Source organism: Fringilla coelebs (assembly GCF_963513975.1).
Source record: "Fringilla coelebs genome assembly, chromosome: 3".
In the NCBI taxonomy this organism is placed as follows: Eukaryota; Metazoa; Chordata; class Aves; order Passeriformes; family Fringillidae; genus Fringilla; species Fringilla coelebs.
In genome coordinates, this window is record NC_140030.1 from 24,129,742 (window position 1) to 24,148,067 (window position 18,326).

General features: G+C 41.7%; 1 protein-coding gene across 1 annotated transcript in view; it reads right to left on the reverse strand.

The window, feature by feature from the left end:
* Window positions 1-227: 227 nt before the first annotated feature.
* LOC311151900 (uncharacterized protein) overlaps window positions 228-18,326 on the reverse strand; it is a 30,003-nt gene continuing 11,904 nt past the window's right edge. Inside the window, exons 8-14 of the mRNA XM_084202607.1 lie at window positions 17,313-17,495; window positions 6,735-6,851; window positions 5,558-5,609; window positions 2,287-2,419; window positions 1,823-1,964; window positions 663-794; window positions 228-521 (exon numbers count right to left, since the gene is read on the reverse strand). Of these exons, the coding sequence (XP_084058733.1) occupies window positions 399-521; window positions 663-794; window positions 1,823-1,964; window positions 2,287-2,419; window positions 5,558-5,609; window positions 6,735-6,851; window positions 17,313-17,495 (882 nt within the window). The 3' untranslated portion in view covers window positions 228-398. The remainder of the gene's footprint in view (window positions 522-662; window positions 795-1,822; window positions 1,965-2,286; window positions 2,420-5,557; window positions 5,610-6,734; window positions 6,852-17,312; window positions 17,496-18,326) is intronic.

Genomic DNA, 18,326 nt, shown 5'->3' on the forward strand with positions numbered 1-18,326 from the left:
AGTGCTGCGAGTCTTCTCTTTCTTCTCTTCCACAGCTCTTACTCTGAGCTTCTTTTCATGTAGAAAATATCTTCTCCAACAAGTTACTAACACTGCATTGTTCTTTTTCCAAATTAATAAATTCCCAACCCTACAAATAGTTCTTTGCCTCCATACTCGTTTGTTTTCATGTTTTGCCACGTATTTGATATCAATAAAGACAAAGCTGCTGTCACATTGCCAGTGTAACAGAATGCTTTATTTCTGGTATGGGTTGCTTTGTTCCTCTAGCACTGGTTTTAACTAAAACAATACTAATTTGCTGAGCTTCCTTCTCCTTTGGTTTAGGGTTTGGGGTTGCTGCTCTGCTTTCCCCCGCTCTCCCAGCATTTTGGGTCTCACCAAAGGTGGCAAGGCTTTCATTTCTTAAAAACCTTCAACACAGTTTCTACGTAATGGGCATCTGGTGGGGGTTTCCTTGGGCTGCCAGGCTGCAGGAACTTCTTAATAGTAGGCATAATGCTCATTTTGCTTTTAAACACCTAAAAAAAATTAAAATAATTAAAAAACAGAGCAAGAGAGGAATTCCAGCCACAAAAATGTGATTTAACCAGCATGAGGAGATGAATACTTCAGGACTGACCTCTAGCTCCCGAACACAGCATGCTCAGTAATTAAATTACCTGCAACTGGGGAAACCCTGAGAGCACATCAGGAACTTTCTCCTCCACTGCTAAAATGGCTTCCATTAGCTGAACATCTGCCCAGCTGAATTTGTTGCCCACAAGAAAGTCTTGGCCATGTTGTTTCAAAACCTGGAGAAGACAAGAAAACATGGGCTGCAGATGAGAGTGGGGCATATGGGCATCCTTGACAGCTAAACCTCACAGCACAGCTGCAGAGCTGAGCAGAAATTCTATCTGAAATTTCAGGATGGATTTTTCAGCTGAAGCTGAGCCTAATTTCATTATTGCTGGGAAAAAATGAAGTTTTTTTCATTTCATGTTCTAGTACACAGACTACAAACTTTGGTCACTAAGTAATAATGAATGATGATGGGTGCCAGGAACAGAAACAAAACCACATGCTTAAGTAGACTAGTAACAGTTCTAGAATTAGAAATAGGGACAATGAAGGAAGCAAAAGCAATTTAAGGAATTCATAGAACTCCCATTTAGATGTTTCATGTGAAGTGATGTCCAATGCTGATATCAGGAAGCAAACTTAGAAATGCAACAACTAACTAAAGAAAATCCCTGCCTTTGGGAACAGATTCTTTTAGTGCTAAGAACTTGTGTGATGTTCAGCCTTTATTATCGTTTTGCAAGAAAACTAGATCAATATTACAAAAGTGGGAAATATTGTCAGATGCATGAATCATATGGGTTGGGTTTATTGTTTTATAAATCTGTGACTGTACTTTTACTAAAGTACTCCTCTCTACAGGATTTGTATACAAGGGACTTTTGCACTCCTCCAGTGCATTAATTTCCAAATGAAATTAAGTATGGTGAAGAGATGGGCTTCAAACAAATGTAAGTATAGAACTACTCCTTCAAGAAAAATAATCACAAAACTTTCAGTGAAAAGTTTTTCTGTACAGCTGAGAACATATTGCTTCACAGGTGTTCAAATACCACAGCCCTGACAACACAAACAAACAAAGAGAGGAAGATGTGCTGCTGCATTTCCCCTTGTTAGGGGAAATACATAGTTTAAAAAGCTGAGGATAGCCAAAAAAGCTGAGGATTGGGAACTGACCTACACTACAAACACATTCTTATTTTGCAGAAACTTTTTGGATCATTGCACGTTTGATAGACACATACTTGCTGTCACTTACCTTTTCAAAGACTGGAAAGTACCTGTTCGTTGCTCTCTCCTTAATTGACTCAATATTTTTCTCCTTTGCATCAGGTGGAGAGAAAGGAAACATCAAAATCATTTGCATCAGATCTGATATTCCCTCCACATACATGTCAATCCTATTGGTCAGGAGAAGATGGTAGAAAAAAAGCACAGAAGTTATTTCATCTGTTTTCCAATTAACTAAGGCAACTTACAGGAATTTTATATCACCAACATAGTGCCAATTTTCACAGCCAAAGCTAAGCAGGAACGAAACCTAAATATTTTTCTAAAAGAATAGAAGCCTGTTTCTGTTAGGAACATTTCAGAAGCAGTGATTAAATCTTACTGTTAGCCTTTTTGATGCCTTTATATGGGATTTGCAGGATTGAATTTGGTTTATGTAATGTAGCTATCAAATAACAGACTGCTCTGTTAGTGAAAGGAGGTGTTACATACAGGGCTCTCTCCTTCAAGTCTTTCCCATAGAGATTGTATTTCCCTGCTATGTAGCTCATGATGGCTCTGGTCTGCACCATCTTCATCCCATCGATCTCAACCAGGGGCACTTGCTGGAAGAGCAGGAATCCATCTAGGGTGGAGAGGTGAAGGAAAGCCCGTTAGTTCCTCCTGCAAGGTGTACAGGAGAGTGAGACACTGAGCACATTTCTCTTGCAGTGTAGGAGACCACTGATGTCTTGCTCTAACTGTACAACTCACAGCACTCACCTAACATCAAACAGACTGCATCATACTCCTGTGGCAAAGTCACCACAGCACAGCTGGGCCCTGAGCTTGACAGCATTGACAGAGCTTCACTGGCTGGTGGGAGTTGGCCCTGCCTGTACCTCTGCACTTCTAGAGCCTGCCTCATGCTGGCAGGAAAAGCCTGAACCAGCACTTCCAACACAAGGAATAGGAGGAGAATAAAGATACCTGGTAAATCTGAACTTTAAAAAAATCCAATTCTTTTGAATGCAGATTAATTCTCTGTCAGGGACATACATGGGTAGTACTGCAGCAACACCAAGCTGCAGGAATACAGGAAGGGGTCAGGCCACTTCAAACATCCTGAAGCTACAGAGCTAAAGGCAGAGCCTGTGACAGCTGTTGGTGTTTGAATAAGCTTCACACAGTCACTTCAGGACCAGAGTTTGAGTGTTCCCACAGATTTTACAGGCCTAGTCTCAGTGCCATTCTACAACAATTTAGGCATATATAAAAAATCTTTATAGTCCCATTTTCTGCTGGTGTTGGCAGGAGCAATTGTCTGAGCTTTCAGTGAGGAAGCTCTGAGAGCTAAGTACACACAGAGATTTAGCATTGCAAAGTCATTTTATTCTAGACCAGTTTTCTGCTGGACTGATTCACTGTTTTTGGAGATACTCCTTCTCCATCTACACATTAATGGCATCCAGAGAACAATCCTGCCCTGTTTATAATCACAGCAGAACTCCAAATTCAAAGAGGCAGCTGCCACTTGCATTGTTCAAAGTCAATGATTTCTTTTAATTGCTCTATTTGTATCTGTCTGGTGAATCCTTCTTTCAGATATAAAGGTTCATTTCAAGAGGCACATCTGCCTGCCTTTTTCTCCAGAGCTGTTAAAATACCTTGCTAGGCCAGAATTCATATTCTTCACTCATTCTACATTATTAATTTACAGGTGAAATTCAGAGTAGTTATCTCTGCAGCAACAAATACCTTGTATTTGCTTCTTGTAAGCATTCATAGAAAGATCATGTGTATTCCCGTCTTTGCAGAACACACCTCTGCATCTTAAGGAATAAACATTACTTGGTATCTATCTAGCAGAAATAATAGAATAGGAAAACTAATAGATCTGGAAGGATATTTTTCAGCAGAAAGATGTGAAGTGAAAAATAATGTTTATCTTTCTGACCCTTGACAAAAAGCAATGCAGCAAATATGACGGAATACACCATTTGTTTCTCAGCTACAAAAAAGAGGAATCCCTCTTAAAATCAGTAATGGACTGCCTCTCCTCCCTCATTTTCTAGGGAGAACCACCTCACATAACCACAGCACAGAATACATATGCTGTAAAAGGAGTTTACCAGTAATTCCAGGGATTGGATTGTGCTGTCCAAACGTGGTCTGTGCAGCACACATTAAAAAACAATCACCTGCTATTTGTAACCAACCAGGAGAGCTCACTGATACCCAGGTACCACTCGGGCAACCTTTGGCTGCACAGATTGAGCCAGGTTAGTCATCCCACAGGCCAACAGGTACAGGTCTGCACAGGCCAAGGGTATTTAACTCTCTTTGCCTCCAGAACAACTGTCTCTCTGCAACCTGCCTGTTGGGAACAGCCCCTGGCCCAGGCATCATCCTGACACTGCTGGGGCATTGCCTGGAGGATCATCAGCTGGCACAAGCCAAAGTCATGCCCGGGCCAGTCTAACAATGTGGTACTGTCTAAACACAGGAAACTGTCAAAAATCATACTGGTAGGGAGAGAAAAAAGTTTAAGGGAGAAGTAATGTGGATTTACTCCTGTTGAGTCCTGCCCTGCACAACTGGCAACATTCCAGAGGCCCCTTTATCAGGATGACTAATTTATCTATCTTTCTTCAACCCATTCTATTAAACCACATCTTTTTTCTTTGTGTTCTCACCATCTTAAGCTTAACATATAGACATAAAACACTTGATCTTCCTTATAAAACTTCCCTATCCTTTTCACCACCATTTAATTCTTCTCTCTGGATATCAAACTCAGATACAATCCTGGTTACAGTAGCGCTCTTTCTAGATAACCTGCATATACAGGATATACAGATTTGGGCTTTCAGTACCAGTGCTCTTACATTTGGAGCTATAATTGGTTTGTGTACACTGCACTGTCCTCCCACACTGTAAGAGTCCCAGCAAACTGGATCTGCAAATTTAATTCTGATCTACTTAATGCCACTTCTGTCTTATTTTTGTTTACTTTTAGTTTTCCCTAACAGAATTTCTTTAGGCACAGCTTTTTCTTTCTGAGTTCAGCCACAATGCAGGCAAGACCTCTTCCAAGTCTCCTTGTATGGCTTGGCAAGCCCAGCCTGCTCCAAGGTTTCACTCATATGTCTTGGGCAGCAGGTAAACTGTGAGGCATATGCACTCTCTTCTGCTCCTCACTGTCCCAACTCCTTCCCCACTCTGGCAGGAAGGTTTTCTCTTTCCAGGGTGTCTGCAGAGGGGGTCATTGCTGGATTTCTTCTGACCAGATATCAAGGGCAGTGGCTAGGGGTCTGCACTGATGTGTGGGAAGAAATGGTCTTGCTCCCAAGGTTGGCCTGAAGCCTTTGAGGCATGCTGCTTTGACCATGCTAGGCTTTCCACAAGTCTCCCTGCTGGCTCCATGCTTTTTAACTAGGGGATGCTTCACATCTCAGGCTCAAGGAGTTCTATTTGTCCTGGACCAAAAATGTGCCAGGTACCATGCTAACAATTCAAGAGCATAGGTAAGTAAGTTGTATTAAGTGAAGCGTTTGCCTGTTTAATGTACTACAATCAACACAATCATAGAAGCTCTGGCTTTTAGCTTATACCAGTTATTTGGCACTGGAAATAGCAGGTTACTCAAAACTAGTGTTGCACTATTCAAGGTGTGTGCCCAGAAGTTTCCACTGGTTTAAATAAACTACTTCAAACCGAAGTTTAGCTAGGCTGGACAATTATTTTGAAGCACCTTTCAAGTCTCAGGTGTCAGAATTCTTACCTTTGATTAACTTTTCATACTGCTCTTTTGTTTCCAAATAAACTTCTTCAAACTGAAAAAGGAGTGAGAATTGTGTTACACTGCTGTATTTGAACATTGTTCTTCTGTTAAGTGATAGCACGTAACCATGCCCAGAATTACTGAGTCAAACAAAAGGTAATGGGCCAGATCTGCAGCTGCACTGTTTAGGTGCAGATGTCCCAAGGATCCCTCACACACCCTGGCAGCTGATAGGGAACAGAAGGAGGGCGTGGACACTTCTGCATCAGTGCACTGATTCAGAAATAACTGAAGATCAAGCACAAACAGAGTGCAGGCATCTACAGAAACAAGACAGGATGGAGCCAGTGCCAAGGGAAACACAAGGTACATCAAGTATTTCTAACCCCACCCCAGCTTACACACATTGCAACTGCAAACTTAATAAGACTGCTAGTGTGTAATGCCACTGGGCCATTTCTAGCTGGATAGCGAGATCTATGCAGGATCAAGGTGCCTCAGACAAGCAGTCTCAGGCCGGGCAGCTCTTAGCTTGCTACGGTGCTGGCTGGCAGTGGCTTCCACATAAGCAGAGGGAGAGAGAGGAGAAGGCAGCCTCGGAGATTCCACGATGGTTTATTTGCAGGAAGTTCGCGAAGAGATCCGACGGCAGCTCTTTTCACCAGAATGGGCCAGGGTGGCTAGTTATATAGGGTTGGGGGGGATCAGTAACTGACCAATTGTAAGGGTTAGGGAGAATAGCCTATAGGGTCACAGAGAGATAAGCTAGGCCTGGAGGACCTAAAAGACTTCTGACTTAGCTATTCTGACTCAGCATTTCCTTATCTCTAAGCCTCCATCCTCCATGGGGCCCTAGCCATCTCAGAGTCTGCTACATGCTAGCACAGCTAGATAACTTATGATTAATAAAGGCCCGTTAAATAAATCCCCATTTTGTCCCCTTACGATTAATCACTTCAGGAGATTGCTATTATTTCTAATAAACTCTAAATGCCACTGAGTTTACATCCCAAGTATCAATCACGGAACAAGGTAGTTACAAACATGCAGTGCCACTGGACAAAGGAATTTAGCCACCCTCATACAGCTTTTATTTGCCACATGCATGTTAAATTGTCCCTTGCAGAGGAAAGTAGAGAACACAGTCTGTAACACTCTACTGGAAATGTCAACCAACCTCCACACCAGCTGCTGCCAACAGCCATCGTATGGGCTCCATCCGGCCCCTTCCATTCAAGTAGGTAAGCCTGGGCTTCCCCGACATGTTCTTGAGCTCCTGGTTCCCTGAAAGATACTAAGCAGAAAACAGTATTTCAAAACACTGGTGTTTTAAGCACCATTATTTTGAGGGGAGATAGCACCTTTTGTTCTCGCTATACCTGTTGAAGTTTAAACTTCATTTGTTTCAAAACATAAAATGAGAGACAGGCCAGTGACACCACACAGCCAGTGCTAGGAAAGGCAAGATGTGTGAATCCGTAAAACCTTCCCCAGTGCTGCCAGGGAGGTTTCTTATGACTGCAAGCAAACACAGACCTGTTTAAACAAGTGGTTTGAGTCCCTAGCTACAGTGGGAACACTGCTGCCTATGAAGACAATTATACAAAGCTACTGAAAATCCTGCCACATCCTTAGGGAAATTACTCAGCCTCATTGCCCATCATCGTAATTGAAAAGAAGAAAAGAAGGAAAGGAAAACATGTTTTACCAGTAGGCTGAAATTTGTCTAGCTTTGTTTGCCATATGTGCATTTTGCAGCTTCATATGCGGTCCATTTCTTTCCTCAAATAGGGGTGAACGAATTGCTGATATTCCCTTCATTGCAGGAAAGAGGATGAGCTTCCTTGGCTATCCTGCATGGCTACAGCCCATTTCCTTGCTGCTTATGGCAGCCTTGAGGTGTCCCTCACAGCCAGATGTGGAACCTAGCTGCATCGGCTACATGTGCCCTGAGAAGTACTCCCCGGGCATGAGAGCCCTGTGTTTCCAGGGGGACTGGCACATGGGGGCTGTCGATGCTTTGCTGTAACTGCGCCTCTCCCAGAGCACGGCAGACACAGCGCGTTTGTACCGAGCTGCCACATACATGGGGCAACCAGCTGGACTGGCAGTGCTCAGATGTGAGCGTAAGCATTTCTACATCCAGGCCTTAATTCCTCTGTGCTTTGCGCCCTAATTACTGAAAGAACACGAACAGCATTCCCCTTCACAAAGATGCTTGTATCATACATTGATGGTCAGAAGGAAAAAACTCCTTAAAAATAGATCTCCTAATCATATCCTAATGGCTCAGAGTGCCTCACTTAAAAATATTTCCAGATGACTCCAGTTTTCCCAGAGTTAAAGCCACAGCTGCAACATTACATCCGTCACACCTTGCATCCATTTGACATTTCTTATTTGAATCAGACTCAGTACACTCCAGTGGCGCTTTCTTCAAGCCACAGTGCTTTGTAGGTGTACTAAAACAAAGTACTTAAACAAAGTACTTATACTTAAAACAAAGTACATTTGGAACATATTTGGCCCAAACTTCACTTAAATAAAAAAAAAAGATTGAGAGCTCTCCCTTGAGCAATTCCAGTAAGAACCAAGTCATGTTACTAAAATAAATAGGGATATTTGGGGTAATTTAATAAATATAATTCAAATACACACTATGGAAAAAAGTATGTTCAATTTTAAAGTGAGAATAGCTGTTCCTAATTACGATTACCTAGAGACAGTGTTTTATTAGTTTCTGCACCTTGTGTGACTACTTTTCACTGTAAGGCCGTTTATCAATATAGTTCACAATAACTAGCTGGTGCTTCTTTCATTATCATACTTTTCAGCTTCGTTGCATCTCTATCATGTCAACACACGTTGCCCCAACTTTAACGCACAGAAACTTACAGTAAATAAGACTTTTCCTTTAACTAAAAAAGCCAACAAATGAAATATCAAGTATACAAACCTCAATCCTCCTGGAAACATTATCTTTTGTTTGCAGAAGAAGAGTAGGAGTAAGAAGCCTCAGGTATCATTTTATCATTTCACATGAACAAGAGATTTTATGTGGTATTGAATTATGAGATAAGAACAATGACAAACATAGAATTAAAATTTGCCATGAAAATAATTAATTAAAGAAAACTCTGTCAGCTCTGAGTGGATTTTAATTACCTTAACCTTCCCTTAACACACACAAAAAAAAAACAAACCGAAAAAAACACCCCCAAAGCACCCAAAAACACCACCCACAAAAAACCCCACAAAAAAACTAAAACCAAAACCAACCAATAAAAAAAACCAACCAAACAAACAAAAAAAAAGAAACCAAACAAAAAAACCCCTCTTGAGTCTTGGTTAAAAGTCACCTTCATCTTTAGATCTGCTGAATGCATCTCCATTGACTATACAGGAGCTGACACCTGTAATTCAGATACAGGCAGCTACTTTCAGTTAGTGGGTCTGGACCCGAGTCTCGTCTGGTGGGCTCAGTTTAGTTGCTCATTCCCCTGTGAGTACAGACACCTGAGATTCCCTAAAGATCAGAAGATACAACCCTCGACTAACTAGAAACTTGGCAACTTCTATGTTAAAAAAGCAAACCTATTCATCCAGACTCTCAACACCTTTTTTCATTTATTTGGGGAAAGATACAGGCTACAAAGCCAAGGCCTCAGGATTTCACTCAGACCGCCACTATTTTTCTAGTTTTACTAAGAGACTTTCAGGATGTACTGTTTAAAAAAGTTGATCCATTTTTGATAGAATATGTTGATGCTTTATTAGTAGCCAAGTAATCTTGTATAGCTGTCACCCATTCCTTACTATTTGCCTTAATTAAAAATGGTCACTGGGCCTTTCTACATAAGTTACAATTTGTAACACAAATTAGAAGGTAAATATTCTATACTTCTTTTACACATTCTTCAGCAAGATGAGTAGCTATTATCTGAAAATCATATTAAAATAATTCAAAATCTTCCAAGACCAGGTACTAAAACTAACACTTTTCAGAAGTTGTAGGATTCTGCCAGTGCCAGACAGCTCTTTCAAGGAAATAGAAAAACTCCTGATACTGATAACCTAAGGTGATGAAGAACCCATTCACTGGGCAACAGCCAAGGTAGACATTCAGGATTTTGAAGCTAGCTGCACTTGTCCTGGGACTACCAGACTGTGGTAAATAATTTACCTTGTTTGCACAAAAGGGGCAAGGAACAGCCTCTGGGATAGTAACTGATATGCCAAATCCCACTACACTACTCCTTCCACCTGGGGAAGGAATGACATCACAGCTATGTAGTAAACACCCATAAAGCCTAAAAGGCTCAAGCAGATGTAACAGATACGCTGTTTCTAAATACAAATCTGGAATTGTTATTTGTGGGTGGTCACATTATAAGAGCAGCAACTGGAATACAGGTTATTGACTAACTGGAATACAGGTTACTGACTAACTACTATGAATGAAGGAGCAGAAGCTCCACCACTCAGTCCAGAGCTGAACACACAAGCAGCTGAATTAACTGCATTAACAAAGATATATCAGCTGCTCCAAGTCTGTAAATATTTATGCTGATTCTCAGTATGCATTTGGAGTGTGCCGTGCCACTGGGCAGCTATGGAAGCTGTGTGGATTTATGACTCCCAGTGGAAGTAAACTATCAAATGCACCATGAATTACTGAACTGTTAAAGTTATACAATTGCCAGAGAAACGTGTCATCATTCATCAGCCAGACCATATGGCAGAAGGACAAAAAAAGAGATAGGAAATGATCTAACATATATTGCATAGCAACAGTACAAACCACGAGGCTTACAAGTAGTCCATGGTATGAGCTGGTGTTTCTTGCTCCTGAAAAGCTATGTCTGAGTGCTCCTGCTGAAGAAATTGACTGTTGCAAAAGGTACAAACAGCCAAATGTCCAGGGACTGTTGAGAACAGACATGGAAAACCTTCTAATTTTAATTAAGTAATATCTGATTCCTGTAGCCAAAATACCTCACTACCCAGGACATTTAAAGACTACTGCGCTAACCCAGACACTGCTAAAGAACTGGATCATGTCATGAATTTATGCTGCAGCAAAATCAGTAATTGCATCTTGCATATACTGCCCTGACATCTAGCAAAAGCCTCAACATGAAATTTGACTACATACAATTTTTAAAATTGTTCTTTTCTAAAATCTGTATTTCTATCCTATTTCCTATTGCCTTGTGAGCCTTAGTAACATGCCTGTCCAGAATTTCGCAGAGCATACATCTCAGGGATGCAAGAACACTTTAAGAGATCATAATCTTGCAAAAACAGGAACACTCAGCATGAAATGCTGTTTAGCCCTGGAGCTGAGATTAGACTCCAGCATATCCCACAGGCCAGCTTTCCTGCTCAAACCCACAAGAAACAACACACTGCTCACGACTTGCACTTTGTCCCCTCAGTTGTTTCATGGCTGCCTTGGTCAGCTCTAGACTGCACCACAGAATTAATTTCCTGATTAAAGCATATCTTTCTCTGGCATTCTCTCTCCTGCAGGTTCCACTGGTAAATAACTATCAAGCCATTTTTAGTCCACCTGGCACACAGACCACCTAAGGAAAGCAGAGAATTTACATTAGACAAGCAGATGCCCTAAAAAACTTAGCTGTTTCACTTTAAGATAGTCATGCAAATGCTTTAAGAAAAAGGAATTTTTTAGTTCTTACCTTCCGACCTTAACTCAGACTCCACCCAGCACAGGCATGTTTCCCAGGGCTGTTTAAACTCTGCAGCCTGGGGGAGTTTCCAGCCATACCCAATAGGAGAAAAAAGCCTCCCAATGCTCTTAAACTGACGCTATCCAGTTTAAAGACATATGGTTATGAAAACTGACATCCACACGGACAGTCTTTGTTTGCTGATTTGACTAGACCATGACACTAACCTCACAGTTTCTAAGGTAGCCATCTATTCAAATTGTTCTCTTGGAATTTTGTGGGCATTTTACTCAAATACAAGAGCAAGACATTAGAAAACACTGAGAAAATTATAGATTTTTCCTGGGTCATATTTAAGGTAATAGTAATCATTTAAAGAAAAATCACAAAAGTTTCTAGGCTTATTCAATTATTTGGCAGGTTTTTGGTTTTGCTGCTGTATGGCATAGAGAAGTTACTCAAAGTATGGAACAACAGGGCTCAATTACTTTGAAATACAGTATCAAGCTTACTTGATATAAAAAATGTATGAGCAGTTTATGTCACAACCCACCCTATGTCTCAAGGCAATAGCTTAATTTTTGAAATTGAATGTACATGGCTAATACTCAGAGAATAAATAAATTATTATTTTCTTCCCCATGAAAAGTAACTGTTTCAGCTTTTCTATCTGTATTTTAGCTAAAAATCCCAAAACTGAAAGTGGATGTAAACAGACACAAGGATAGCATAGCAAATGGAAAATGGGATTTGGGTGCCAAGATAAGGTTCTTTCCTCTAGCACAGACCCACATGTGATGCTAGGCATTGCTTTACTCCCCTGCAGCAAACATCAGTACAATTAATCTGAAGATCTGTTCACAGAACCCGCACTTACCAAAATCGTATTTGTTTGTCTAAAGCTATGGCTCTACTAACAGAGCACCTCACTCTAGGGAATCTCAGGATAAAAGTCTCCAGGTAACATTTTCCTCACAGCTGGAGTTTTGTAATGCCTGGCAATTGCTAGCAGTTTCTTCAGAGGATGCACTTCCCTTAGAGGCTTCCTGCAAATTCGTAATTTATTTGCTTCAGAGGTTGATGCTGTCAGCAAAACCGAACTGTATGGTCCTTCTTAACACTTTGCCTAATTCTAACTCTCTCATAAGTTTATAATATACTGAGTAAAGCATGACATTAAATGCAGGTGTCTGTATTTTTTCTATGTTAAACCCAGTTACTACCGGGCTACCCTAGAGAAATATGATCCTAAATATGGATCAGAAATCCAGCAGAGGCCCAGAAGAATCCCCAGCTGGCAGAATAGGTACCCTATTTTGGAATATCTGAACATTATGTAAATGCATGCTCTACCAAGTATGGGCACGGTGATCCCCGTGTAATGCAGATGGGGCTCCAGTAGGAATGCAGCACATACAGAGATAGCTGAGTAGGAAAGGAGCATTTGTTCATACCTATCCATGATGGCAGTATTGAATTAATCTGTTACATTAATCTATTCCTGTTTTTGAGGTCTTTCATATCAGCGTGCACCTGAGTTCATGGAACAGAGACCACAGAAGAGCATGCATGTAACTGTAGTCTCTTTGTCCTCTCTGCAGTCTCAAAAGTTGCCAAGGACAGCACTAGACTTGGTGGCAAGGAATGGGAGGGAAAGGTCCCTAATTTAAGGGTCAGGGATGACTGAGTGGTCAAGCAAAGTATTCTGATACTTTTTGGACTTGCTGACTATGGCCACATCCAGATATGCTTTTTGTTCCCTTTCTAGCCATTCTTGTTTGGCAGAAAGACTTTCTCCCTTGTTCTCTTTTTATTTTACTTCCAGCACAGCCCTTCATAATGTAATTACAAAGCTCCTTTGGAATCTGAAGGTAATCATATCAAGGAGGCTGCTGTTATCTATAACTTGAATAGATGTTCTGTAAACCTCTAGAGCAGAAAAGAAAATAAGTTTCTTTTACTCATGATTTGTTAAGCCACACCTATGAGTATTCAAGAAGCAGGCATGGGGCCCAGGTGCCACTGAAGTAATCTGGGTTTGGGCAAAGGTAGATTTAAACTAGTGACTATACCATGCCCTGGCATGTCACCTTCCCACTGTGCTCTGCAGACACACCTCCTTGTGCTGTAGATGAGATAAATTCAAAGTCTTCTCAAAATGCACCTACCTGCAATCCTCACAAAACACCAGGCAGCTGACCTGGGGAACGATGCCTGATTGCAGCATCCTCTCAGAGGTAAGCACAGGGTACATCACTAAATGCCACCAAAGAATTAAACATAGAAGGGTAGGAGGACTCTCCCCATGCTGCTTATTGCACTCCTAAACGTGCATGCTCCTAAACTGACACACAACACCACTGTGATAAACATAATTTGAGTCCACATGAATAGTTCAAACAAGCCATGCATCACTCAAGCCTTGCTGCAAACCTTCAGTGACTGCTCTGGTTCTGTGCAGGAAGCTTTACTGACTGCCCAAAGCAAGGTTAACCAAGCCTGTAGTAACCCTCATACATATTTCCCTGAGCTCTTTGACTCTCAGCTGGACCACTGGCATAGGAAAGTCTGAAAACAATAACCCTAATTCTGATTTACACCCACTTAGTGCTGTGAGGAGAGTTTAAATGGAGACCTGGTTTTCAGCACATTGTTATTTGGATTGTTTAGTCTTTACTGATATAACTATCTCAACATGGTCAAAGGGCTGCTTTATCAAGGCGTGAGATAGGCAAGATCAAAGTTTCAAACACAACTGAAAGTTTGAAAGTATATTTTACAAATTTAACTTAAATAGCTCATGTATTGTATTGTTAAAATATTTAACTTAAATAGCTCATGTATTGTAATTACATCATATTTTGACAGAAATATCTATTAGTGTATGTTTCCTCTATTTGGTATCTGTTGTGTTCTTGGGGTCTTTGTAAGATTCTCACTTTAAGTGCATGATTACAACAAAAACTACTAATAACCTAAATTTAGGTTTAAAGAATATTTTTATTTTTTACTACTAAGAATAGGGTTGGTAAAACTAATCAGGCCAACAAAAGCCTGTGAAATCAGCTTCATCAGATGGTGGCTTAGGGCTGATGATGAGGGAGGAGGCAATTTCCTAAGAGCAGATGGTCCAACTTCAGAGAACAACAAATGCAAGTCAGATGGTACAAGCCTGCAACACAAGGTTTAAAACCACACAGTGATCACACTGGGATAACCTGCCTTTCACAGTTTGTACTGGAGAGCTGCTTAGCCCCTGAATGTTCAATATCTTTCAAGATTTCACTGTGTTCATGATATCCTTCATGTTACTTTCATCCATTTAAATTCCTGGCCTCAATGACATCCTCTAACAATGAGATCCACTGTCTTAGTGTGAAAATGTTGCTTTTATTTGCTTGTATTTTTGCTGCTTTTATTTGTGTTCTTCCATTTCTATTATAAGATAGGGGAGATGAAAGCCCTTCTCTGTCTCTCATACCGAAATCACATGCATAAAAAATAATTTATCTAATAATTTTTGTAACTAATTGATTTGTAATTGACTTCTCACATACATTTCTCAGCTCTGCTATTTTCCTTCTTTATTCTTTGTATTTTACTCTGTTGGTTGTATTTCCTGATTCTCTCTTGATTACATCTGCATTCTCTAAGAGTGCAAGAAACTGCCAAACATTCTGTCTTCCTCAAAACTTGAAATGAATATGTGTGCATAATTCTTTGATTTAATTTCCCACAGAAAAGGAAACATGGAGAGAATGGAGGCCACTTTCTCTTCTACCATCAGGACAGCTTCCATCAATTGCTGGACTTCTGTCCACAGAAGTCTGACAGATATGAAAGACTGTAATCAGCTTGATTCAAGAGGAAAAATGTTTACAGGAATTAAAAACCTAATGGCTTTTCTGAGTTTTGCTCCAGAACAGAGGCAATGAAATTATTAACAATCTAAACCTTCATTTCAGGTTTATTTCTGCATCCTTAGTCCGTTCTGTAGGTTGCACATGTCCAACACTTGTGACATTTCCATAAAAACTACAAATGAAAAAATATCAGAAGAAATTGGCGATATGGTACAAGATACATAAAAAGTGAAGGGAAAGATAAGGGCATTGGATCAGATACAGACCTTTGTGTGCTTTTCTTCTCTTGTTCTCAAAGGGAAGTTCTCAATGCAAGTTTGATAATGGAATAGGAAACTGGTTCATTTTGCCCAGCTAGTTAGCAGCACTATGGACCTCAGTGCCCAGTTCACAAAGGCAACAGCTCCCTTACACATACATAGGCCTCTTTTCATCAGCCTGCACGGTGAGAGGTTAAACTAAATGAATGTACACAGAGACCTGAACTGTCCTTACAATAGCACAATTACTGAAAGATGGCTCGGGTGTGCTTAAGATCACCCATGCTGAAACTGCCTGTGGTCTTTATACACAAGGTAATGAAGTTGTAATAATAAAATACAGCGCGTACATTCATGTTAGAAAAGTGTTGACAGGGATATGTTTCACTGCTGAAAGTGGAGATTGCTCATCTTCTATATTGGAATGTGCAGAAAAGACACAAAAATCTTTGGGGTCCTAACCTATACAGTTCATTTGTCAATTTTGAAGAGGCATCCCTCTTGCTTCAAGGAGAGCCAGGACACTATCCAACTAGTGAAGTCTTACATGGTAAGGGTAAAAATGACCCCCAGATCATGCAGATACACATTCTCCATCCTCAGCCCTGCACTGCCTTAATTTTAGCACCTGTTACTATTAGCAAAAAAGCACCATGGCACTAGAAAAATAGTGTGCCTGTTTAATTACGACACAAACACTCCTGTCACAGCTCTGTTTTGCTGTGTGGGCATACTTTGGGAGAACGTAGAACAAGATGCTCTGAAAAGTATCAGAGTTACATTGCTTATTTCAAAGCTGTCTCTGTGCAACCCATTCTGAAACTTCTCAGAAATAATTGTTCAAATCAGGTTTTCAAAGAAATCCAGACGAGTTGTCTCCCAGAGCACCCCCTGACTAACGTTCTGCAGCAAAACTGTCTGCTGAATAATAGCAAGAGTTAAACAAGATAACTACATCCTTGAGAAAGTGAGTGGAAGGATATTCTCTACTTGAACTATGTGTATCCAAGTAGACTGGCAGGGCTGGGGTCCTACATACTAAGCTCTGGCATCTGAGGCTGAATGATGAGGTGAAGCTCCCCTTCTCTTGCAAGAAAGGCTAATGTTCCATTCCATCTTCTCTTGGATGACATTTCCAGGTGTGAGATTAAATGGTAGAGCTGCAGTGTTGAAATTAGTCTGAAATGAAAAGTAGTGCTTGAAGGGTAAGCAACACAAATCTGCAGCATAAGTAGAAAATTGTCCCCTGTTCTGCATTAGGATTAAGTGGTGCCTACAGCTAGGTAGCTCTTGGGTCAATGTCAGAGTCAGACATACAATGATGCAATTTGAAAATTTCCACTATACACCAAGGTCACATTAGCATTTTCAGATGTCAGTGGCACGCTGGGAGCTGGCATATGGCTGATTATCCACCATATTCTTCAGCTCCTCCTCCGAGTTCCTGTTTCTCACATCAGTGGGGATTTAGGCAAAGTGCATTTAACTAGACCAAATGCCTCTGGTTTATTAATTCCTATGTATGGAATACTGATTCCGATCACTAACTTTCCTACCTATTACTGCTTTATCTATTATGAAATGTGCTATTTTTTCTTATAGCCCTTTGATAAAAATGTGAAATATTGAAGTGCCAAGGATCTGGTTTCTCTCTTCACCTACCTTATGTGTCGTTGTGGAGGGGCCAGGACCAGCCTCTCCTCAGAGGACCATAGTGAAAGTAGAACAGACAACAGGCACAGGCTGCAGCACGAGAAATTCCAACAGACATCTGCACTGAGACAAAGCTTGGAAGGAGTTGCTGGAAATGTGTGTACATATTCTTTTCTCTGCCCTGCACTCCAGGTGGCTTGCAGACACGCTTCCACTTGGCCGCTCAGAGGTTAACCATACCTTACGGATCAATTGCATTCTGATAATATTATTTGTTGCCACTGACTCCGTAAGTGTCACATGTTAAAACCGAGCATCTGGTGCTTAGAGGTTTGAGGTCGCTGCACCAGGGTCTGTCCCTCAGGCGGGTGTACTTCTGGGGCTCTGCGGCTGAGGATAGCTCCGGGCTGCACCGCCCCGCTCCAGCCGGACCCCACCGAGGGCCGCTGCGGAAAGCGCAGGGCCCCACCTGCGGGCAGGAAAAGTATTGTCAGGCTAATTCCATGCCCACAGCTCCCGAGTTGCTTAAAGGGAACCCGGGAACACGCCGAGAAGTTGCCTATGACTCAAATTTTTCCTCAGCAGCAAATAAAATAGCCTTTCCTAGGAGCAAGGCTGGGTTCCGAGTGCAGCCTCCTGAGAACTCCTCTGCAGCAGCAGTGCCCAGACGCCCTGGGGTCCGCGTCCTGCAGGCCTCTGGAACGCGAACTTGGCCCTCTTGGACCTCAAAGAGGGGGCCAGCACCAGCAGGTCCCAGCGATCCCCGCGACCCGCTTGGAAACCCGCTCAGAAACCAGCCTTTAAAACCAGACACTAAACCAGCCTTTTACACCAGGCACGGCTGTACGGGGCGCTGGCTCCAGCGGCGGCGCCGTGAGGGGAGGCCGGGGCTGCCCCAACCAGTCACGGCCGGTTCCAGCCGGACACAGCCCGTTCCAGCCGGTTCCAACCGCCCTCCTGGGCCACGGCCGGGGCGGGAGTGGGGAATGAGTTTAACAAGCGGCAAAACACTGCACGACAGAGTGCTAGGGGAAAACAGAGGAGAAAGTGCGGGGGAACACAAGAGAAGGAGGGGAGAAGGCAGAGGAGGCAGGAACAAAGGAGGGAGGTTGAGTCTGGCTAGAAAAGGAGTGGGAGGAAGGTGTTCAAGTTTTTGTTTTTCTTTCTCACCAACTATATTAATTGGTAATAAAGAAATTTTCCCCAAATCAAGTCTATTTTGCCTATGGTGGCAGTTGGCAAGTGGTCCTAAACATAGGAATGAATATCTGCGAAGTGCCTGCTAGAAGCAGTGTTAGAA